The following is a 25,548-nucleotide window of genomic DNA, read 5'->3' on the forward strand; positions in this document are numbered from 1 at the left end:
AAAGTGGCTAAGTGTGTTTGTGGTTGCACAGAATGAATCTTCAGGGGAGAACTCACCAGAGGTCAACCGAAAACCCTGTGTGCAGGAGGTAAGATCATACCTCTAATATATTTAATTTGGAAATGACTTTAACCATCAGTCTCCCTCAGTTCCAGTATTATACTATCTGAAAATGTGGTAGTATTGCTGTAATAGTTTTTCTATAATAAAAATGTCCAGCTACATCCAAACATAAACCAGTAATCCAAAACATAATGTCAATTTAAGTCTGTTAAGCAGACATGTTCTTAGTGTTATGCCTCATCAGTGTTCATGTTGTGTTTTCATCCCTTGCTTCTCACCCAGGCCGATCGTCCTCCTTCGTTGGCGTCCTCTCCCTGCATCAAGGTTCCTAGTTCAGATGGACTCCCGTCAGAAGCCAAGGTGTCAGTTCCAGAGAGTCCACAGCCTCCACCTGCTGAGTCGGTGGACTGTGGAGAGGACAGGCCTGATAGTGGGGGTGTAGAAAGCACCAGTGAGGCTCCCTTGTCTACAGAAGCATGTGCTTCCTCTTATTCTGGCTGGATAAAAAGCCCAGAGAGGGGCCCGACTGCACCAGCTGGCCTGAACTTCTCTCCAGTCAATTCAAACTTAAGGGACCTCACCCCCTCCCACACTCTGGAGCCTCTGGCAGCCCCCTTCAGGCCTGAGGCTGCAGCAGGACCCTCAGCAGGAACGGGGTCACTGGTTGGCTCCCAGCCCTCGTTTAGCGAAGGCCAAGGGCAGCTCTTTCACCCCAGCTCTGAGGAGGGAAGTTCTCTTGGCTTCTCACGCTCGCTGAATGGGGACAGCGCTGGTGACGGAGGAGGCTCTGCACAGAACCCCCCACAGAAGAAAAAGGTGAGATTACTGACCTATAGAGATGAAAAAGAAGCTATCTGAAAACACTAAATGGCCCTTAATGAGATTGTAAATGCATTTTGCCCCCAGACAGTTTAAACAAACAGTTAATTAGTCAACAGTCTGAAAAAATAACTACCGTAATTGTCGGGCTATAAGCCGCTACTTTTTGCACAAGCTTTGAACCCTGCGGCTTTTAGTCAGGTGCGGCTTTTCTATAGATTTTCCATGATTTTTGTGATATCGTAAGACGATTTGTTTTGTTTGTTCCGCTGTTGTACGGCACTACGTTGCCTGGCGGAAGGATCGGGGTTCAAGAGTGGTATGTTGGTCACATGTCCATCCGCCAGGCAACATAGTGCCGTACAAGTAGCGCGAAAAACAAACTTCAAAGTAGCGCTATGCGTTCAGCGGGAGTCGTGGATGACGAGCGGCGATAAACTTGCGAAAAGCAAGTTGTGCTCAACTCCACCGGTGGATTCTGACAGCGTGGAAAAGTGTGCAAACATCCACGATCACCAACGGATTTCGAAGGGCTGGACTGCTGCATGATGAAGAGGAGGACACCGCCACGGCCCTTCAGAGGGTGTTCGACTCCGACACTGACAATGACAATGAGGATTATCTTTGGTTTTGAAAGTGACAACGAAGGAAAGAAGCTGAGAGTGGATGACGAAGCCATCCTGAGCCTGTTCGTATCCGACACTGGAGAAGAGGACTTTGGTGGTTTTAGTGCGCAGGAAGATGGTGGTGAATGACTGACTTTTCTTCTTGTTAAAGCCGTGTCACTGCACCTGAGCCTAAAAGGTAGTCTGAATCTATTTTTCTGGTGTGCTGTAGGTTACTGTTATGTACTACATTTGTTACTCATTTATGAAGCACAGCACATGTGCAAATATGTACCCATAACTTGATTTTCAAAATATTAATAAAAGGGGTGTGTCTCCAAACAGCCATCTCTTTCCTGACAATTCGCTTTGTGCATATTCTCTTACATATGATAAGTCAACATTGAAACACCTGCGGCTTTTGGTCAGGTGCGGCTAATGTATGTACAAAACAGGATTTTCCCCTGATTTTAGCTTGTGCGGCTAATATTCAGGTGCGCTTTGTAGTCCGGGAAATACGGTAGTTACTTATATAATCTGCAGAGAGAGTACCAATACATTGCAAACAAATGAGGTTGGCAGCGGGACTCCAGAAGTATTGATGCTTCCAAAGGTTGAATTATTATTCTTCAAATGCTGCCCTCTACTGGTTTGACTTAATGGTTTTTGTGGTTCTGCTTCTTCCCAGGTTTCCCTGCTAGAATACCGTAAGCGTCAACGCGAAGCCCGTCGCAGCGGCTCCAAGACAGAGTGCAGCTCTCCCGTTTCCACTGTGCCGCCTCTAGCTGTGGACGCCTTCTCTGTCTCTCTAGAGACCACCAGCGAGCCTCCTCTACCTCCTGCTTCCACGGCTCTCTCCAACACCACCACCGCAGCTTTAAGAGAGCCACAGACAAACGAGGAGGCAGAGTCCACCGGAGAGAAGGAGGGAGGAGAAGGACAGTGGTGTGTGCTTTAATGTGTTGAAATGATAACTACAGAGAAATGTGTAAACAGAAAAAAAAAAAGCTCTGCATTCATGGTAGCAAACCTTAGTACATAAAGTCTTCTTATTGATGTTTCACTTCAGGACATCGTCGACTTCTGTAGAGCAGGCCCGAGAGCGCAGCTACCACCGAGCTCTGCTGCTCAGCAAAGACAAAGACACAGGTAAGAAAACGGAAATCGTACGGTGTGAGGATGGAGAATATGTTACAGCCTACCATGGGCAGAAACTCCTCGTGCATGTACAGAAATGCCCTTAAGCCTTTTGTAATAGTAGTTGATCATGTTTACTGACATTTTTCAAGGAACCAGCACCCAAAATACCTGTAGCAGTTTGAGGGGTGCGCTGCTGTAGTACATGAAGACTGTAGTTACCCCATTTCCCTATTTTTTATTTATTTATTTATTTTTTTTTAGTTTGTTTGTGAGTGAAGTGGTGGTGAATGCTTTGTTTCTTTGTAAGAGTAAAATTAGTTGGGATTTTATTTTTTTGCAATATGAAGGCAGCTGGTGTGCAGGAAATCCTGGAATAAAGTAATTTGTTTTCTCATAACCTGAATTAAACAATCTAGATTTAACTAAAGAACTGTGCCATTCTTTGTTGAATGTTTAAGTGTGTTTTGAGTGGCTTGTGGTTAAATGTATTTGTATTGAAATGCTTTTTACTATCAATGTGTTGCAAGCATTTGAAACCATCCATGAATGGTCATACAACCAGATCTGTCTCCATCAGAGCTGTTTATATTTTTCATGTTTTTTTTTCTTTTTTTAAATGATGATCTGTTTTGTATTTTTGTATTTTTGTATTTTTATTTTTATTTTTTTAGATGGTGAGACAGAAGGTGGAGATACGCCTTCGATGAGGGAGTGTGCATCTCCGAGTGTCCAGAAGACCCCGACCCACACAGTGAGTTGACGTCAGGCTATCATCACCAGTTTTATTGCCAGTTTATTTTTATTTTTTATTTTATTAAATTTAATTAATTTTAGTCATGTTTTCTGTTAAAGTTTCATTGATTAAATTGATTAATTTGACTCATCTCTGCTTACTTTTGTCCGTCTCCTCTGCAGCCCTGTTCTCCTGGCCCTCTTGTCCAACCTTCTGGTCGGCCATCGAAGGAGGAAGATGGCGATGGTCAACCTCGGACGCCAAATCTGACCAGCCAGCCGACAAGCAAGCCGACAGGACCCAAATCGGCCCCGCTAACACCGACAAAGCTTCACCCCACCCCGTTACCCTCCTCACCAGTCCACTACCCTGGATCGTCCCTCCTCCACTCTCCAAAGCCTCAGGTTCAGGGTTCGCCCTATCGCAGCCAGAGGGCGCTGTTCTCTGCCCAAACTCAGAACCAACCACAGCCCCAGACTCAGACTGGGCCCAGTGCTTTTCCGCAGTATAATACACAGAACACTCCACCGCCACCGCCACCACCACCGCCAGCACCGCCTGTTTCCACAGCCTATTTTCCAAGCCAGAGCCCCTCACCTGCCGGACCTTTCCCTGGGTTTAAACCCTCTGTCACGCCGCCCTATCCTCCAGGCTCTCAGCCCCTGATACAGACTCTTCCCCACAGCGTGCACTATCAGAGTTCAGCTGCTCCTCCGCCGCCACCTCCTCCGCCTCCACACCCGATGCCTGGCCCCACCCTGCTACACGTCAACCTGCAGCCACCTCCTATCCAGCAACATCAGCTCATGATGACAACTGCACCTCCTCCACCTCCTCCCCCACAGGGTCAGACCTCCCAACAGCAGCAGCCGCCTCCTTCAGGAGGCACCCTGTTGTCACTTACCCCTCCGCCACCACCTCCTCCGCCTCCTCCAGCCCCCTCTACCAACACCCCAATGCAGCCCCACCACTATCAGAACTTAGGGGGGTTTCAGCCGGCACTGATGCACCCTGGTGCTGCAGCGAACTCTTCAGTACCCCCATCCTCCTACCCCCCACCCCTTCAGCAGACCGGACTGCCTCCACCTCCCCCACCTCCTCCCCAACAGACTCAACAAGGCCAGTCTCAGGCCGCTGCCTCCCAGATGCCTTCTGGGACTCGTGGAGCTCCTGCATCCTCGACCCCCTTCCACAGCTCGGGGTACCTGAGCACAGGGTGGCACTGACCCACCCCTTCTTGCTGCCGGTGTCTGGCAGCCCCTGAGAACTCATCGTGAGGGGGCATGTACCATACGCTGTAGATACGTTTTCTATGTACCTGTACACATGGCCAGTGGAAAAACAGCTGATTGTGGGATAAAAGGGTACTTTTTAAGAAAAACAAAAAAGACATAAAATTTTAACAAAAAAGGACAGTGAAATAAATCTTCAAGACAGACTATAAAAATAAAGATAGACGATTCTCCCCGGTGCTCATAGCCCTTTTCTCTCTGGCCTCCATGTTTGTTTTTATAATATCCTTCCTGTGATGGAGAGGAAGGATCTTTGTTCTGTGTCTTGTTTGGACTCCCGTTGTAAGGCACTTTGTTTATCAATGGACATTCCAGCCTATATCCTTCCTCTTCCTTTCCCCTTTGTCAGTTAAACATTTTACTTCCTCCTCTCACTCATCTGTTGTCATCTCTATACACCATTTATTTGTTTTAATCTAGTGGTTCATTATAGCGCAGAGAAAGCTCTTTTTGTATAGAGAAGAAGAAAAAAAGACAAATATTTTTTTTATTCCTCTGTCTGACAACAAATATCTGTTCACCGCTGCAGATTCAGAAGAAGAAAAAAAAAAAAAAAAAGACCAGTTTCGGGGGAACCTGCCTCACTGCCACAGGAGGCTGAACTCGTTTGTGTGTGTGAGTGTGTTTCAGTGTGTGTGGCTGCTTAGATAAGCAAAGCGTGCGTGAGATTTCATGTAAAAACGAGTGTCTTCTGAGGTAGGCTGGGTGGTCTGGCCCACAGGTAGGATGTTAGCGGTTTATTTTTGAATATCAATGGTTATTTGTAGAAAATGTAATTTAATGTATAGGTGGTTACTCCAGCTTTCACCAAGAACAGGTTGTACATATTCGCTTTTTTTTTTTTTTTTTTTTTTTTTTTCTATGCTTGTACAATTTGCTCCCATACTGTTTATTTTTTTTGTTTTTTTAAATATTGTTGTAAATACAAACACTCTTCTTGGCAAAGCTGAATGTTTCTGTGACTGTAGCATTATTTTTATTTTATTCTAACCCCCTCCACCCTCCCATCCTCAACTATTCAACTTGGTCTTTTTTTTTTTTTTTTTTTTTTTTTTTAAATCATTTGTGTGTGTGAGTGTACGTTTGTGTGGAGGGGAGAGACTCACAGACACTGCACTGGTTGGCTATTTTCATGGTTCATTATAATAAATCACTGTAATGACAGTTTTACACCACTTGTCGTGACATTTGTCTGCCGGGGAACATTTGTGCCGTCGTCTTTGCTGCCGGCTGCTTTGACAAATATCCGCTCAGATTGAAATCATCCAAGGACAGCAGAAAACTGAGGCTGAGAGGTAATAATACTGCCCACCTACAGCATATTTATAATCAATATCCAAACACTGGAACATTAGAACGCAGTAGGAAATCTTTAAAGTTGGACTATAATTATAGGAATAAAAATTGATAGGGGTTAACTGTGTGCCATTATTTTCCCAAAATGAGTTTCCTTGTAAATTAAATTTAATTAATAATCTTTGGCAAGTTGTTTAATTGTGTAGATATGTTGAGAGTACATCCTTTTTCTGCAGCATAGAAAAAGGAACAATGTTAGAAGTGAAAATCAGAGGTGGAACAGAATTAATAGAAAAAATACCTTTTTTTTTTTCTTAATTCATATTATTGTAAAATTGATATCTGTAGGTATTTAACTGCTAGTTAGACAAAAGGCAAATTTGAAGATGTTATTTAGTGCTTAAAGTGGACTTATAGAATATAGGGAAGTAGGATTTTTCAAAATCATGCAATAGGTGCAGCCAACAAAACTCAGATGAGTTTGATTCCTGGTGACCTTGACCTCAAGGTCAAAAGTCAGGTTTTCTGAAAATCTTGTGACTGAGATCATTCAAACGTGGCAATGTAATTCTTTTCAAATTCATACCCCAGGTGCATCTGCGTTGGCAGCGTTGTCAACTGTACCAGTACCACTGTCAACAACCATCGTGCTTAACAGTTCATACGGTGTTTAGGTTTAAAACCCTCAACTTTAAGGTTGTTATACACGGAGCAGTGAGACAAAGATCCAAACTTGTATAATAAGTATATAAATGCAGTGGGGGCAGGCAAGTCAACATCAAGCCATTATTAGCTGGTCCTGATGTTTCTAAGCAAGAAAAAAAACTTAAGACACTGAGATTTGGGGTTTATCCTTCATCTCAGGAGAAGGCAGCAGCAGGGAGAATTTTATGATTTGATCCAGTAGTTGAAGCTGAATTGCGACCGCTTTCATACATATTTCAGCATGTCAGTGAGGTAGTCTGAGCTCATGTTGTGAGACCTGGAATCACAAACTCCAGCTGATCCAGAGCAGCGTCTAGCTGTGTGTCTGAGTTTAAATGATGGAATTTTACCATTTCCAGATCATTGTATATTCAGTACTGATGCACGTTTTCATCTAAGAGTGCACTTGTTGCCAAATGCAGTGGTCCAATTGGCTTCAAATTCATCCTGCAAAATAACACAGTCTGTGTACAGCTGCATTAAGAATAGGTCTAAAGTAGAGTCCAAAATATGTGTAATGCATGAAATACCACACATCGGTGTGGAAGAGCCTTTATAGAGTAGCTGTGCATCATTTGCACTTCAAATTAATCCTTATTTTTCTTGTAGTGGGTGTTGTTGCATCACCCCTCCTCTCCCTGTAAGCTAACTTTCTTTTTGATTGGCTGCCACTTGCAAATAAAAAGTGTGGGACAGGAGTAGATGACCTTACTGGCAATAATGACATTTGTCAAAGAGTGGAAAAAATGTCTGATACTGAACATTTATAGCAGCCTAAAGCCTCCAGCAACATATATATGACCAAAAATAAGGAAAAGCACTCCCTTGAGGAAGGTCTAACAAGGATTTATTTACACACCTAATGTTAGCGGGTGGGGATGGCTTTGTCCTCCAGAGAGTAAATGTTTATTCAGCTCAAAGTAAAGTTAAGAATAAAAGAAACTGAGCCAAGTGAGATCACATGGAGCTGAGATGTCATGAAAAGGTCACCGTATAGAGGATGGACCCTTCTGATTTAGGGCACAGTGTGGCTTTACTCTGAAGTCATCCTGCCCTTGTAGTGGTTCCAATAATAGCAACACCGTCTATATTCATACATCCATCCAATTTTGCCTTGAGTGTATAACGAGCATTACGGCCTCATGAGGCACTATAGTGATTAGGCTTTAGTCTGTGGTTGAAACAAAATAGCCAATAATGACTCATAACTTCCTCTAACAAAGAGACTAATCTTCCCTCTAAGAGGTGTACAGCCCCCTGAAGGCTGTTAGGATTCATGTGAGCAGATGGCCGTGCACATGTCTTGATTTTAATCAAGTAGCTGGTGTGCATGCCAAAAATTATATCCCCCCCCCCTTAATGATTATGATGCTGCCTCTGCCCTTCAGTGTTTTGGAAGTGAGGGTAACAACCAGGACTCACATGTGAGTTCTCCGTTTGCTGCACATTTAGACCTACAAGTCATTACTCATCACAAAAAAGGATATAAAAGCAGTTCTGTTATTTTCTACAACTTTGTGAAAGTTTAAGATCTTTCAACAGTTATCCATCCATTTTCTCCCACTTATCTGGGCTTGGGTCATGTGGAAATCAGCCTAAGCAGAAAAGAACAACTTCTCGACCCATATCCGATCATGGTATGACAGTGTGAACGGCACAAATCCGATATTTTCACATCCGATCTGGGTCACTTTCGTATGTGGTACTGAATCCGATACATATCCGATGTTTTAGAAAGCGACTGCTGTGTGAATGGTCATGTCGCATTAAATCCGTCTTTTACGTCACTGACACAAGACAGACGCCAGTTATCAGCTCCGGAGAAGCGCCCGATAAGACATCGCGAACGCTTCCTGGTCATCCTGTGTAGATGTTAGTGAATCTGTTGGGAAGACAACGTTGGGGAAACGTGCACATTTTATTTGTACTGTATAATCTGCAGATTCTGACAGAAATCTGCAACTATCATTTGAAGTACCGCTCCTCTAAAACAGCAATAAGGATAATTATTAGGTTATTTACATTATTATGTAAATAACAAAATAACTTAAAGCAAAAATTGGGAAACGTAAAGTCGGAAGTCTTTATATTAAGGGCCATCAGCCAAACAATATTGTTTGCTCTGGGTATAAACGGAGTGCGTTGTGTGTGACGTCTTCTTTTGCGCATGCGGACCGCTTTGAGCGTTCACACTAGAGAGCGTTTGCTGTCGCATTTTATTTGTAGTGTGAACAAGCAGACAAAAAACGTAGCCTAAGTCCCTCCTATTCTATTTGTAAGGCTGAGCCTAGCCACCCTAGCTCATTTCCACTGCTTATATCCACCTATATTAACCTCATTCTTTCAATTAGACTGCTCAGAGCGTGTGACCATAGGTGCAAGTAGGAACATGGATGAACAAACTGTAATCAAACTTAGACTTCATGTTGCCAGATCTGAACACAAGCGGTGTTCTGTACTGGGTGTCTGTGCAAACCAAAGTTTGTCCATAACAGGCATGTTCGAACATAAGGCTGTAGATAAGTGCAAGTGGCACTAGGATACCCTAGACCACAGGGCATCAATTTTGGAAGCATATCATCAGATCTGTGGCCATACGTTCTGGACCCTTGGTTGAAGAAAGGTGTTGAGCTGTCAAATGATCTGTCAAGTGGTGATGAGTTGGATCAGGTGGCGGAGGAACGCCTGGCAGAGATCTTCAACCCTCACCTTGGGCAGAACTTCAAGTACATTCAGAGGAAGACTGGGGACATTGAGTCAGAACGGACCATGTTCAGGGACCCCTTCACCTCCATGAAGGTGCTGCACTGAGCTGTGGCTGCAAGGTGGTTGGTGCCTGAGCAAGACTGTCCAAGCGGGCTTGGTTAGCCTGTGGGACTAAAGAGGCAGCTGATAACTACCAAAAGGCTAACTGGAACGCAGCTCGGGTAGTGGCTGAAGCAAAAACTCAGGTGTGCGGGGAGTTCTTACAGGCCACGGAAAAAGACTTTTGGACTGGCTTGAAGAGATTCTGGCAATCCATCACGTGTTCTAAGAAAATGTGAAGTTTTTTATTTTAAAAAATATATCTTTCATAATGTGCTGCAGGGTTGCATCTGTATAGCAACCCAGATATTTAATCCTTTCTGTTATTGTCATTATTATTATTTTAAAAGTGGTATGTGGACCTTTTGGATCAAGAATGTTGATGGGTGTCCTTGGGTGGCAAGGCAAACAATCAGGACTCCTTCAGCTTGCTGTGGTAACAGTGACGTAACAGGAATTCTCGTTTCTGTTCAGAAAGGTGCAGAAGCCATAATATGCCAGCAGCATAGCAGCTCAATGTATTTTTAAAATAAGTATTTTTTTATTTTGATCGTGATGTTACCAAATTTATACCACCATGCAGTATTAGTATTAAATTAAGTATTTATATTACTTACTGTATTTCTATTAGCTATGATAGTTGACAATGTAGTGTTATTTCCCAACATTTCCAATTTATCTATTTATTTTTGATAAGCAAATGCTAATTATACTGTTAGTGTTTTACAAGCAAGAGTATTTTTAAAATATTAATATTATAAAAGAAAAGAGGCAAAAACTATACTTGATGTATTGTCACAGTGGTTATTATAGGTTATTATAGTACAGTGAAAAAACATCTTAAGCAACCCCTCATTTTGTTTTATCTATATAAATATTTTACTAGTGATTTACTGAAACACTTGCAAACGAAAATGGAAAAATGTAGCACACAAGGTAAAAAAAAGACCCCCAACTCCAAACAGTTTATACAATTCTAAGAAGCTTGAAAGTCAATGTTTGCTATGACAATCTTTGTTCTTCAACACAGGCTGAACTATCTTAGCCAAGCTTTCTTGTATTTTAAGTAGTCTTCAGGAACTGTGTGCCAGGCTTCTTGAAGGTCATTCCAAGCTTTTCTTTGGATGTTGGCTGTCTTTTGTTCCATGACAGAATCCACAGTTTTGGCACTAGATGGCTTTATTTTGCCTGAATAATTCATAGGTCAGTGTGAAGAGGCTTAACCCCTTACTGCCTAGTGCACCATATTTGATACATACAGTTTTTGTGAGTTTTTAAAGACTTCTACACTATCAGTGTTTTTCCCCTCCAAAAACCAACTTAAACCAGCTCACATCTACTTCTACGCAGAAATAATCTGAAAATAACAATCACTTAAAAATACTTAAATATAATTTGTTTCTTATTTCCTTTAAGGTCTTCAGATTGTTTTCAGGTACTGAAATGTGGGTAAATCACACTACAGGTCATCGGCTGTATTATGAAGTGCTTCTTGATTTTACTGTATGAACATAGTAGCAATTCAATATTTAATTACCTGAACTAACAATTGAAAAAAATTCTTGGAGAAGTGAGACATACGAGCTGAGGATGGTATGCATCTACAGGTGTAATGTAAAACTGATTAATCTCCACTTATTAACTGTGTTTACTCGCTAAAGATTGTGAGAAAACCTATTATAGGGGGAGTACTTTCTTTAGGAGTGCTTTATTATGGCTTTTTACTTCACTCAGTGATCTGGAAAAAAGGCCCGTAAAGGCACACATGCAGTGGAAAAGAAGTGCATCTTGCTCAAGTGCAAAACCTATATTTTTATTCAAGGAGAGAGAGGGAAAACAGAATAGAGTATGTGATGTCTTATGAAGCCATTTTTGTTATGAGTACCATGTTTTCCAATCTGTAAGTATTTGATAGCTGGTAAGTATGTTCATGGAAGATGATTTCTCTAAAGACATATTTAGCAGGCTACAATGTAGGTCATGGTCAGATTATAGTTTTTTTATATACAGAATAAGTGCTAGTGCTTGGTCAACAGGTGTCAAGAACAGTAAGTAAATACTTACCTCAGGTCACATAATGTCAGGGGGTCACAGAAACAGGTGTAGCACTTGTTAGCAAGCCTGGCACAGAGTAAGGGCAAGTTTCCAGCAAACAGCATCTCTAAAAGTCCCTTATGAATCACTTATGCAGTTGTGATCAGACAATTGCAAATACCATCATGGGCATGAATGTCATGGTAATTTGGGGTTTTTAATGATTTACTTGAACTGCTCTTTTGCGACACTGGAAAGATTGTGCATCATATATCTTTAATTTCTTATCTGGCCATGAAACCGTTCTCCAGACAGCATTTGGCTTGCCCGTGTGAACATCTGCAAATTTCAGTCAAGGTTGAAGTTTCTGATTTTGGAGCAGGGGCTTCCTTCTTGGTCAGGATGCTTTCAGTCCATAAGGATATAGAACCTCCTTCACTGTGCACACTGATGCTAGTGTTCCAGCAGTTTCCAGTTCATTGCAGTCTTGAGCCTTGTTGCTTCCTGAGCATCCTAACCAGTTCATCTGAGGGTGACAGTTTGCATATTTTTCTGGACTTGAAATGATGATCCTCCAGCTGTTTAAGCTTCCTGAATGACCAAAGCTACGACCAACCCAGTTGAAAATGTGTGCACTAGGCTTAAAAGCCAGGTCTGTGCCTGTTTATGTTTTAGAGAAAATCCAAAACTATGTTAAACTTGGGGATCCAGTTCTTTCTTTTTTTTTTGGACATTCATGCCCAAGATGACTGTACGTAAACTTCTGACCAAAACTGTAAGTTATTTGTTAAACCCAATGGGTGTAGAAAAACAGATATGTGTAAGTTACGTTTTTCAGACGGGTATAAGTAGTTCGGCCTTCTGAGTAGGCCAAACCGGTAGCCTACCAACCTGAAGGCAACTAACCTCAGCACCAAAACAAAAACACATAACCTGTTAAGTTCTTTTGCTCTTTCCATTAACACATTTATTGTAAGTTAGACTCATTTCTTCCTTTCGTTCTTTTCTTGTTGTGAGACAGCGAAGGATGACAGGAAACAAAAATAAGAAAGATACAACAATACAAAACCTATCCACAGTTCGAGTCCAGCACTTACTCCCTTTTTAGTTCCTCACAATACTGCCAGATTACAAGATACTCTATGGCACATACTGTTAATGGTACAATAAAATGACATTTCAAAATGTACAATTTAAAGTTAAGACAAAGCACAGGGACACAATCAACATACAGCTATACACAGATTATAGACTTTATATAACCAATGTTTTCGCCCTTTTAGTACTCTTATATTTTACTCTGTTTTTGCACAGTCCTCACCAGTAAAAACTTCTAATTACTACCATTTGATTCTATCACATCAAACATTTAATTATAAGAAAACAGCTGTGTTCTTCCTGCTCGCTTATCCAGCCTGTCATTCTCTCCAGTCCCTCACATCTCTGCAGACAATGCTCGTGTTTAAATTAAAAGGTCAAACTGTGTCGAAGCTGGAGTCCTTTGCAGGAAGTTTGTTGACGTGATAAGAAAGAAGATCTGACAGCCTTGACCTCAAGTCTGTTAAGACCTTATTTGTGTCGGTCAAAGTCTTGTTAATGCGTTCTGATTTAATTCGATTTGAGCGGATGCCACTCTGTGGTATTTGTCCAAACTGTGTCCTGGAGCTGATGTGCCATGTCTTTCACACTTTGTTTAATTTTATTTTTCAGCTGAACCTCTGCACTCCTGCAATCCTCGCCTCCAGAACAGCTCAGGTGTGATGATGAACCTACCAAGACAGGCAAAGTCTTTTAAAGTATTTATCCTGCAAAAATTAGCAGTTTGAGATGCAACTGAGGACTATTTTACAGAAAGAGCTTCCAGGGAGGACAAAAGGTCTCCTAGTCTCCATAATGAGGTTGTGTGGTTCTTCCAGACTTCCTCCTGTCCTTCTTCTTCTTTGATGTTGATTCTCCACTCATCAGTTCTGCATCCAAGCTCCAAGGTTGACTAGGAGAGGAAAGCTGGATCCTGAAGTGACTTTACATCTAGGTGGTAAGACCTGCAGACACTGAGAAAAATAATGTAGAATCAGCTGACATTAACATAATTTGGAACCATGATGATCTTTAGCTTCCAATATTAAATGCCTTGTGGTGACTGTTGCTATGGTTTCGAGATATATAAATAAAACTGAATAAAATCTTTGTCTTTAAATCCAAGAGTAGGTCTTGTGCGCACATCATCTATTTATTATAAAAAATAATTTAAGCACATGATGTGATAATGCAAGAAAAATAATTGGCAACTGCTTGTAAACACAACAATTAAACTTGGCTCTTTCTCATCAGAAGCAGTGGGTAAGAAAGCTGGAGGGTAAATGACAGGAGGGGTTGTGATTACTAATTTTTTTTGTTTATTTCGTACTGGTTGGTTTCCACTTAAGAACCATGTGGGAAGATTTGGGTGAATTCAGCCAATTCTCATGTTATAACATTATTCTGGGCTCTGCTTTACATGTATGTGTGTAGACTGTGAGTTTGTGGTGTCCAAGCCCTTAATATCCATTTTGCATCAGGGTGTGCTTTACCAAATTTCTACCCAGTGAACGTGCTGTGTCCTTCCGCTTCTCAGTTAGATCCACCTCTTGCTTGTGAAGTATGGTTGCAAAAACTGCCAAAATGGTGGCAGTAAAAAACATAATGCAAGTAAAGTGAATGCTTAATGTTATTGTGGCCTCTCAGCTCTGGTGTTCATATCATGACAGAGAAGATAAACACAAGAGGAGAGAATGGAGCAACAGTTATGTGAAACGGAGGTTGGAGAACAGGGTTCATGTGAGTCTATACATCTCATTTTAGGAAAATCTGCTTTAAACTGATGTACAAAATAGTTTTTTTTAAATTATGTATGTAAAATACATTAAATCTTATCAATAGTTCATATATTCATCAGATTATGAGACCATATCTTCCCCCTGTGAGTGAGCTTATAATGGGTCAGCTTATTACAGAATAAGTCCTCTCCGTGAATCGCTACCTTATCGTGGTGGAGGGGTTTGTGTGTCCCAGGGATCCCAGGGGCTATGTTGTCTGGGGGCTTTTGACCCCTGGTAGGGTCTTCCATGGCAAATTGGTTCTGGGTGAGGGACCAGACAAAGAGCGATTCAGAAGACCCTTATGAAGAAAACATCGAGGGAACAGTTTACCCTGCCTGGGATAGGGTTACCGGGGCCCCGCCCTGGAGCCAGGCCATAGTCCATGGGGCCAGGCCGGGCACAGCCCGAAGAGGGGACATGGGCCCATCTTCCCGCAGGCCCACCACCCGCAGGAGGCGCCATAGGGGTTGGGTGCATTGTGTGCTGGGCGACGGCCAGGAGCGGAGGCCTTGGCGGACTGATCCCTGGCTGCCAAGACTGGCAATCGGGACATGGAATGTCACCTCTCTGGTGGGGAAGGAGCTTGAGTTAGTGAGTGAGGTTGAGAGGTACCGGCTAATCATAGTCGGGCTCACCTTTACGCATGGCTTGGGCTCTGGAACCAGTCTCCTGGAGAGGGGCTGGACTCTGTCTCAGTCTGGAGTTGCCCCTGGTGAGAGGCGGCGGGCTGGGGTGGGTATTCTAATATCCCCTTGGCTTGCTGCCGGTACGTTGGAGTTTTTCCCGGTGGATGAGAGGGTTTGTTCCCTGCGCCTTAGGGTGGGGGAGCGGGTCCTGACTGTCATCTGCACTTATGCGCCGAGTGGCAGTTCAGAGTACCCAGCCTTCTTAGAGTCCCTAGGTGGGGTGCTGGAAGGTGCTCCACCTGGAGACTCTGTTGTCCTGCTGGGAGACTTCAATGCTCACGTGGGTAACGACAGCGAGACCTGGAGGGGCGTGATTGGGAGGAACGGCCTCCCTGATCTGAACCCGAGCGGTGTTTTGTTATTGGACTTCTGTGCTAATCACAGTTTGGCCATAACGAACACCTTGTTCGGACATAAGAGTGCCCATAAGTGCACGTGGCACCAGGACGCTCTAGGCCGCAGGTCGATAATCGATTTTGTAATCGTATCACCAGACCTGCGACCATATGTTCTGGACACTCGGGTAAAGAGAGGGGCTGAGCTGTCAACTGATCACCACCTGGTGGTGAGTTGGATCAGGTGGCGGGGGAGGACGCTGGACAGACCTGGTGCACCTAAACATGTAGTGAGGGTGTGCTGGGAACGTCTAGCAGAGGCCCCAGTCTGTGAGATCTTCAACGCACACCTCTGGCAGAGCTTCAACAGCATTCTGAGGGAGACTGGGGACATTGAGTCCGATTGGACCATGTTCAGCGTCTCCATTGCCGAAGCTGCTGCATTGAGCTGCGGCCGCAAGGTGGTTGGTGCCTGCCGTGGTGGTAAAACCCGAACCAAATGGTGGACACCAGAGGTGAAGGGAGCCACCAGGCTGAAGAAGGAGTCCTATCGGGCTTGGTTAGACTGTGGGACTCCGGAGGCAGCCAACAGGTATCGACAGGCCAAGTGGAATGCAGCTCGGGCAATGGCTGAAGCAAAAACTCGGGTGTGGGAGGAGTTCGGAGAGGCCATGGAAAAAGACTTTCGGACTGCCTCGAAGAGATTCTGGCAAACCGTCAGGCGTCTCAGGAGGGGAAAGCGGTGCTCTACCTGCACTGTGTATAGTGCTGGCGGAGCGCTGCTGACTTCGACTGAGAAAATTGTCAAGCGGTGGAAGGAATACTTCGAGAACCTCCTTAATCCCACTGACACGTCTTCCGAGGAGGAAGCAGAGTATGGGGATGAGGGGAATGACCCGACAATTTCCGGAGGCGAGGTCACTGAGGCAGTTAAACAACTCCTTGGTGGTAGAGCTCCTGGTGTGGATGAGGTCCGCCCCGAGTTCCTGAAGTCTCTGGACGTTGTAGGGCTGTTCTGGTTGACTCGCCTCTGCAATGTTGCGTGGAGATCAGGGGCAGTACCTGTGGACTGGCAGACCGGGGTGGTGGTCCCCATCTTTAAGAAGGGGGACCGGAGGGTGTGTTCCAACTACAGGGGGATCACACTCCTCAGCCTCCCTGGGAAAGTCTATGCCAGGGTGCTGGAAAGGAGAGTTCGTCCGCTAGTCGAACCTCGGATACAGGAGGAACAATGCGGTTTTCGTCCTGGTCGCGGAACACTGGACCAGCTCTTTATCCTTTCAAGGATACTTGAGGGTGCATGGGAGTTTGCCCAACCAGTCTACATGTGTTTTGTGGACTTGGAGAAGGCATTCGACCGTGTCCCTCGGGGTGTCCTGTGGGAGGTGTTGCGGGAGTATGGGGTGTCTGGCCCATTGCTATGGGCCATTTGATCCCTATACAACCGTTGCAAGAGCTTGGTTTGCATTGCCGGCAATAAGTCGGACTCATTCCCGGTGGGTGATGGGCTCCGCCAGGGCTGCCCTTTGTCACTGATTCTGTTCATAATTTTTATGGACAGGGTTTCTAGGTGCAGCCAAGTGGTGGGGGGCTTTCACTTCGGTGGCCTCAGAATCTCATCTCTGCTTTTCACGGATGATGTTCTGTTGACTTCGGGTGATGGCCTCCAGCTCACACTGTAATGGTTCGCAGCCGAGTGTGAAGCAGCGGGAATGAGGATCAGCACCTCCAAATCTGAGGCCATGGTTCTCAGCTGGAAAAGGGTGGAGTGCCCACTCCGGGTCAGGGATGAGTTCCTGCCCCAAGTGGAGGAGTTCAAGTATCTCGGGGTCTTGTTCGCGAGTGATGGGAGAAGGGAGCCGGAGATCGACAGACGGATTGGTGCTGCGGCTGCAGTAATGCAGACGCTGCACCGGTCCGTCGTGGTGAAGAGGGAGCTGAGTGTAAAAGTGAAGCTCTGAATTTACCGGTCAATCTACGTCCCTACCCACACCTATGGCCACGAGCTGTGGGTAGTGACCGAAAGAACGAGATCGCGGATACAAGCGGGGGAAATGGGCTTCCTCCGAAGGGTGGCTGGCCTCTCCCTTAGAGATAGGGTGAGAAGTTCGGTCATCCGGGAGGGGCTCAGAGTAGAGCCGCTGCTCCTCCACATCGAAAGGAGACAGCTGAGGTGGTTCAGGCATCTGACAAGGATGCCTCCTGGGCGCCTCCTGGGTGAGGTGTTCCGGGCATGTCCCACTGGGAGGAGGCCCCGGGGCAGACCCAGGACACGCTGGAGAGATTATATCTCTTGGCTGGCCTGGGAACTCCTTGGTGTTCCCCCGGATAAGCTGAAGGAGGAGGTGGCTGGGGAGAGGGAGGTCTGGGCTTCTCTGCTTAGGCTGCTGCCCCCGTGACCCGGCCCCAGATAAAGCGGATGAAGATGGATGGATGGATGGAAGTCAAAATCTTTTCCTAACATAAGATTTGAATTGTAAAAATTTGATTCTTTTTGGCCTTTGAATATTTTAAGGACTCATTTTGCAGTATTTATTTAGACCCTTCATACTTAGATCAAAATTTTTTTTTTGGGGGGGGGGCAAAAAATACCTCAGAAATTGCAACAAACTGTAATCTGTATGTTATTTTTATCTTTATATAAATGCATAATATGCAGTTTAGACTGTATGCACACATAAAGATGCTCAGGTAAATGCCCCATGTTACATACTAAGGTTTAGAGAGCTTCATAAACTTATTACAAGACTTATTCTTATACGAAAGAACAGACAGACTGATTATTTTCAACTGTTTTCTTTCATCTCTATTTTACAGATTTTATGCATGCTTCACATTTTGGTTTAAATAGAAGCTGACGTGACATTGTTAAAACACGCACCATTTCTCATCGTTTCTCTATTGACTTAGATTACTAAATGTGGCTTAACTCACAGTTAGTGTGGCCGTATAGTGGTATGATAAAAAGCGCCTGTGCTCGCCTGCAGTCTGAGAGCGTTGCCTGAGTTTAATTGCTGATTGTCTGCACCTGACAAGGGGTGGATAACAGCATGCCTGAGGTTGGCAAACTCTGGTGTCCTGGATTTAATGTTAATATTTGGCTCATATGCTGCAACATAAAATGGAGACAGACACCAGCATTTTTAGAAATGTTATTTTATGAGTCGAAAAAAAAGTTGATTTTTTAAGATTTTTATAGATAAACACTATAATATACAGTTCTGTACAAAGTCTTGAGTTGCCTCAAAATTGTTGTCATTTTTTAAAAAGTGGTTCTGAGCAATAGTTCTCCAAGCTTTCTGAAGGTCTTTCAAAGTTTTCAGTCCAGTGATTGTACCTGACCATTTTCAGTGGAAAGTCTTTTTTTGTTGTTGGTTGAAACACTCAGCATTGACTTATAAAGAATGAAGAAGCTTCTTCAGTTCAGAACTGAAGCTCAGAACTGAAGAAGCTTCTTGGATGAGAGGTGAAAGGTGTTCACTAAACTTGAAGAAGTCCAGTTGTTTTCTTTCCAAGCTCCATATGCATACCAGGATAGAAAAACACACACAATGAAACACTTATTGGCCTCCCCAGAACCCAGACCTACATTGCTGAAGCAGTGTGGGATTATCTGGACAGAAAACAGAAGAAAGGGCAGCCAACATTCCAACAAGAGCTTTGAGTGTCCTTCATAAAGCTTCGAGAGCTACTTAAAGAAATTACAAGAAAACATGGCTTCAGGCTGCGTTGAAGAAAAAAGGCAGTAACACCAAATATTGACTTTCAAGCTCATTAGAGTTGTACAAACTCCACTTTTGCCTTATATACTCAGTTTCCATGCATGCACATTGTTCAATAAGTTGCTGTAGAACCTAAAGAAGTGACGGGTTGCTCACAATACTGCACATTTCTGAATGGATATATGAGAGGTATATGCCCCATCATCTTATTCAATTAAGAGTGCAAGCTGGGGCACTCTTAACCTAACCAATGCCTATCTTTGAACTCTGTAAGGAAGCTAGAGTACCCATGGGTATGGCCCCAATTGACCAGTAGATTCAAACCAAGGACTTTCTCTATGTGAGGAAACAAAGCTAACTGCTCACTGTGCTGCCCCAGCAGGAGACATATCGGGGCTAAATACAGGTCAGGCAAGTGTCTGGGCATGCTCCTGATCCAGAAAGACCTTCCATGATCTGGCGCTGTGGGTGTGGGCACAGTCATGGGTAAGGTTTTGCCACAAGAATGGCAGAAGTACAGTTTGAAGTGCCTCATCTCAGCACCTCTATCCAATCACATTTCCACCAAGAACAGTCAGCTCAGAGATGGTGCTCTCATGGATGTACAAGGCTTCAGCAAGAGCCGATGACAGAGTCTTGTACACTGTTCTTTTAGTGCTCTGACACCACTGGCCTGGGAATACAGCACGCTGAATCAGTTCTGAGTTGTACAAGTGAGTTCATTTGTGCTCGTTAAGCAAAATTACCAATCCCATCACTGACTAAAACCAATAAACCAGAACCGAAAACTACTCAGATAATCTGTTTGGGTGTTCTAAGAGATTAAAATTAGATACTGAGCAATGGATTTAAAACAAAAACATAAAACTCACCTCTCTTTTTTCAGTGTACTATATTTCAAATTACTACATATGAGAAGCCAGCATCAGGCATGCCGTTATCCACACCTTAGACAATCAGCAGTTAAACACCAAAAACACCAAACGCTCTCACACTATTACTGTAAGGTAAAGTAGGGGTTGCAGAGGGGGGTAATGCGAGAGTTTGAACATAACGTGACAGACTGTCAAAAATATATTATTGCTTTATTATTAATAGATTATCATTTCTTATTGCTTGTGGCGACGGTGGTGGTGGTGGTTGTAGCTTAAAAAGTAAGACTGCTACCTTTCATGAGCTGCGGCCACTGTTTGCACTTCAATCAACTGCTTTAAACTTTCAGCCGCTTTAAACTTTAAAGCGGCTGATCGAGGAGATTGAGGTGTCTTTAAAGTTTAAAGGCACAGTCAACAGGCAAACTGACTCATGAGGCGAGAGGGACCACAGCCAGAAAATGAAGTCAGTAAATTAACTGAGTAATACAGCAACACATCTGCTGTTTCTAGACAGCTTTCTAACATTAGCCAGTACAGGCTCAAAAAACCCCAAGTTTATTGACTCATTTTATTACTCAGGAATTCAGGTATTGATTTGTAAGAGAGGCAGAATGCTTTAAAATTCATAGTCTCACTTTAATTGCCACGAAAACCTTTATTTCACCTCAATCAGTAAATTAGGCTTTTAGGTTTTAGTGGGCCTAAGAAGGAGAAAAAAGGATGGGATAAAATGTTTTTGTAATGAGGAAAGACATTATTATTTTTATTTGAATGTTTAGAGATTGTTCTTGTGCTCTACAATGACACACTTACCTGTGTGTGTGTTGCTGCAATGGCATCAGCAGACGTTATATGGCATTATTACCGCTCTCTGTGGGGGTGGAAGAAGAAAGGGATGTGAGTGGAAAGTATGAAGAAGTTGTCATAACCAGCAGGCGGCAGTATTGCATAACATTCCTGCCCCTACAGAATCAAACATCATACAATTAGCCCACCTCCCCCTCCTCTGATTTCCTCAGGTTTCAAACTTGGACAGGTGTCACAATCTATCCTCCTGAGTGACAGGATAAGAAAAACATCCCATTTACACTTCATCTGCTGTTTGATGAATCCCCCATTTTCACTTTGGGGATCATATTTCATCTACATTTGCCTCTCTCCCTCTCTCATTGTCCTCCTCGCCTCATTATCCCTCTCCCTCTGTCTTGTCCTCACTCTCCGGTCTCTAGGTTGATAATGGCTTCTTCCTCTCAGTCACTTTGCTTATATGAGCTAACAGGCAACTGTGTCCCGGCTGATAGGGTGGCTGTGATTCATTTAGACAGGCTGGCAGCAAGCTGTGTAAACAGCCATTAGTAATTCATGACTCTGTCCAGCATCCCCATTCTTCCATTCAGTTGCCCGTCTTTTTCTTCTGCCCATCTCCGATTGCTTTTCATCTCTGTCCTCCTTCATCTGCATTCCTGCCTCCTTCCAGCCTCCTCGCGGTTTTAAATCATCCTCTTTGGGTTCGAGCATAGTTGTCATTGAGCCCAGTCAAAGAAAGAAAAATCTCACTGGTAACAGGAGCAAACAAAACCAGCCGAGCAGGTGGTGTATAACGTCCCGTCTAATGTATGCAAATTAAGAGCTCGTGCATGTGAAATCATGCAAGCAAATAAAAGGCATTTTCTTTATTTAAAGCTGCTGCTGGGATGTGGGGAAACATGATGTCTTTGATGTGAGAAGAAAGGCCAGTTAAGCAGAAAAACACAGCAAAAGTAGTGAGGACTGAAGTCCATAGGTTTAATGTCTCCAGGCTTGACAAAACAAACAAAATGCTTTGACTTCACCTGAGACTTTGAATACTTATGAAACATCCCCCAGGCCAGAAGTGGAATAAAATCTTGGTGGGACCTGCTGCTTATTCTCTTAGTCCAGCAGTCAAATTGATTTTTTAATAAGTTCAGTAGCACCTCTTTTGTTTTTCTTTGAAAACAGCCCGGATCTCATTTCAGGTATAATTGCACTGCAGCCGTTATTTGTTTGCTGTATACCCAACTGCCTCAATTACTATAAAATGGGTTTGGAAAGTAATAAAGATATTTATTTATTTATTCTTAGAAATTGCATTTGCAATGACGACACAAATCTGACGAACAACGGGTAATGACTTTCTGCAGGGCTTAGATGTTCAATCACAGGAAAACTTTTCCAGCTTATTTTTGAGCAGGTTGTATAAGTGTGCCTAACAACAAGTGTTTTGATGTGATTGACTGATTCATCTGAACCAAATTACCAGCAGGCTCATATTATCAGCCAATATTACCGATTTGTCAATTTATTGGCCTCTGCATTTATATGAAAATGTAAAAAATAAAGAGACAGGAGATACACCCTTTAACCACGTTATGAGTGTTGATGTTGCATAGTTTATCCACCAGAGGGCACTCTGCAGCTTCCCTGTTTGAATCATTTATTTGAATAAATAACTACACATAGCAAATATTAGAGAAATTTGATTGTGTTTTTGTTTGTCTGAAAGAAAATGTAATCGGCTGACATACTGGAATGTTGGTTTTGGTATCGGTATACACATCGATATCAGTCTTAAAAATTCTACCATACCATAGGTATATATATAATTTATATTGTTAAACCTCTCTGCACCCCTTATCGTCTTTTCAGACACTTCAGGTGTTGCCTAGGCTTAATTGCTAATTGATCACACCTGGTGAGGTGCAGATAACGTAATTTCTTGAAATATTACCATAAAACACCATAAAGACTGCCCCAAAGAGGAAGCGTGTGCAGGTGTCTTCTTACTGTCTCCTAGCAGCTCCTCAGACATCAGACTGTCCTGGCGGTTTCCTAAGACGAAGGCCAGAAAGGAGAGGATGAGAGCATCCAGGATGCCCATGATGGCCAGGATGTAGGCCCAGCGCACCGAGCAGGCGCCTAGTGTGTACTTATCCGTCTGTTCGCCACACATCCTTTTCACCTCGTCGCTGTCCCAGCCATCTGGGTAGATCATGCAGCCCAGAATCAGACACGTACCTGGAGCAGGAGGACACAGTGACAGACAAGTGATATTAGATGTCAGTGTTACACATTGCTGTGTAGTAATACATGTTATTCAGTGTACACTGTGGTCTGAGGAGGTGATGTAGGGCTTTATGCACATTTTAACCTTTAGGTATAGTAAATAAGCTGCATAAACTGACCTTTAAGCTGGGAAATTCAACCAGGATGTCACACTTTGATTTATAATTGGTCAAATTATGAATGTCACTGACTACAATTAATGTAAAACACAGAGCACACACATTCACTTATTGTGCATTCCATGATTTCCAATCAAGTCTGCTTTGAGAAAAAACTCGCTAAACTCCACCACCTTTGTTAAGGAAGAAAATAAACAGCCAAAAAACATATTGGAACAAAATTCCTCTTTAACAATGTGAGAGACTGATAAAGTCACACAGAAACAATCACTTCCAGTTATTGATGCTAAAGGTGGATCTACAGGCTGGTGTACTTAACTGTGACATTTTTTTTTCAAAGGTAACCTAAATAGCCGACAAAGCTACTTTGCACAGAAAGGAAGAGGCAGTCACAAAGTGCCTTACAGGATAAAATAAGATACAACAATACAACTGGAAACAAATCCCACAACTTGGAGGCCACATCTCAAAAACACGATCTTCTTTTGTCGTTAACCTGGACTGAAGTACCTCTAAGAAGCATCGATCAGCTCACTTCATACACCCCGTAGTTAGGTATGGATGTAGGCATTTACTAATTTAGGGAAGCATCTGACCATGAAGAGCTCTGAGAGTGAAAAACCTTAAACCTAATGAGGAGCTGGTGTCAACAGGACAGAATTGGTGTCACATGGGAGGTTTTAGATGACCTGGTGAGCAGTCTCATCTGTAAGCGATCCAGGGATGATTTGCTCAGGCAGAGTAAGAATGAATTCCAGAAAGTTCTGTTTTTCTTCTATATTTAAGGACAGGTAATTGTCTGCCATCAAATTCTTTATCCAATCTTAATGCAGTCATCAAGGACAGAAATGTGGCTGCATTCTGGTATCGCATCCTCTCCTCAGCCAGTGTGGGCTGCCAGTTTATGGCGGACATTCAACTTCAACTTTGTCTATGACCTCACTAGCCTGTAGTTTAGCTTAAAGTCTCTGTGTCACACACAGTTAAGTCCAGCAGCTATTTTTTTTTAACAAAGTGTTTAATGTGAAAGCATTTTGCTATGCAATTCTTCTCAAATATGTCTTATGGGTGTTCTCAGCATTTAAAAAAGGATAACTCACATTTATTTTGGATTAAAGTGGACTGCCTACAAGAATTTGGCATATACGAGTCCTCATGGTGCATTTCTGCATGACAGTGATGCCTTCGTGAGCAAATGATAGGACTGGGTGACCGAAGAATGATTATTATATATATATATTTATAGCCCACAGCAATGTGCTGTTGAAAAAGGCTTCATTCCAAGAGCCATCAGCTCTCATCAGGTTGACAGATGAGAATTTTTAAGCCAATGACATTTACATTTGTTTACTTCTTCCTGTTTGTTGAGCTGAAGAAGAATTCACAATGAATATTTATTCCCTCTTAAAAGGAGACACATCCTCTGGAGTGCAGAGTCACCAAACAAAGTTGGTGAAGGAGGCACGAAGATGCCAGCACATGTCACACGGCACCATGTGGCGACTCGGGCTGCCTTCGTTAGCCGTCTGCTTGCACGGCTGACGTTGACACAGCGAGCTGTTACAGAGTAGAGTCATCTAACAACACTTGGAGTTGTTTTCACAATCGCACGCTCGCACTCACTCTCACACTCGCTCTCACAGTCGGTTGAGGCAGCGAAGTCAACGGTGAGGCTGTGAGGTCTGTAGTAATTGTGACACTGCTGCCAAAAGCTAAGTCAGAGGATCTGGGAGGGTTTGTGTGTGCATGCTTATGCTCATTTGTGTCTCATGGAGAGACAGTTTGGCCTTTTCGGAAAGGCACAAAACCTTCACGAGTAGATTTTTTTATGATGAATGATGAATTTTAATTCCTGTGCAGTTAGGCTGGGAGTCGTAGGGTTTTTCATCATTAAAGAAAACTTTTTAAAAAAAGCTGTCATTTGGGTTGAATCTGACCTTTGCTGGGCTGCATTTAGCACACTGCTGGGCTAAAGATAAAGGGGCAATCCACTGATTTTTATCTATAATTTAGCAGCCTTAGGCAGACGTATCTATGGCTTTATCCCTGATCGTCACTAAAATTTTAAGTGTGAGCCAGTTTTAACAACGGAACTTTAAAAGAAAGGATTAATTGAAATTGTGGTCTGCAATTTTGCACTTTTGTCATCCATTCCTATATTTTCTACCAATGTATCCATATATTTAAATGACTTTAATAATATATTGATTGAATTCCCCTTAGTCCACCTATCAATTTTCCTAACAGCCTAGCCAACAAGCATTGTGGGGGGGCTGAAGTCTATCCCAACTGACATTTGGCAAGAGGCAAGCTATGTTTAAATCTATCTATCCATCACAGGGATAATAGGAAGACACAGATAACTGCTGTCACTCAA

General features: G+C 43.2%; 2 protein-coding genes across 9 annotated transcripts in view; one reads left to right on the forward strand and one right to left on the reverse strand.

The window, feature by feature from the left end:
• kmt2e (lysine (K)-specific methyltransferase 2E) overlaps positions 1-5,822 on the forward strand; it is a 30,023-nt gene extending 24,201 nt beyond the window's left edge. For all 8 annotated transcript variants that reach the window (XM_082510719.1, XM_082510718.1, XM_082510721.1 and 5 more), the window contains 6 exons: positions 32-88; positions 346-879; positions 2,176-2,432; positions 2,557-2,636; positions 3,299-3,378; positions 3,543-5,822. In XM_082510719.1, the coding sequence (XP_082366845.1) occupies positions 32-88; positions 346-879; positions 2,176-2,432; positions 2,557-2,636; positions 3,299-3,378; positions 3,543-4,586 (2,052 nt within the window). In that variant the 3' untranslated portion in view covers positions 4,587-5,822. The remainder of the gene's footprint in view (positions 1-31; positions 89-345; positions 880-2,175; positions 2,433-2,556; positions 2,637-3,298; positions 3,379-3,542) is intronic.
• Positions 5,823-12,182: 6,360 nt separating this feature from the next.
• Positions 12,183-25,548, reverse strand: part of lhfpl3 (LHFPL tetraspan subfamily member 3) — a 60,029-nt gene continuing 46,663 nt past the window's right edge. Inside the window, exons 2-4 of the mRNA XM_082510241.1 lie at positions 22,774-23,004; positions 20,782-20,839; positions 12,183-13,543 (exon numbers count right to left, since the gene is read on the reverse strand). Coding sequence (XP_082366367.1) covers positions 20,817-20,839; positions 22,774-23,004 — 254 coding nt within the window. The 3' untranslated portion in view covers positions 12,183-13,543; positions 20,782-20,816. The remainder of the gene's footprint in view (positions 13,544-20,781; positions 20,840-22,773; positions 23,005-25,548) is intronic.

Source organism: Aulonocara stuartgranti (genome assembly GCF_965226115.1).
Source record: "Aulonocara stuartgranti genome assembly, chromosome: 17".
Taxonomy (NCBI): domain Eukaryota; kingdom Metazoa; phylum Chordata; class Actinopteri; order Cichliformes; family Cichlidae; genus Aulonocara; species Aulonocara stuartgranti.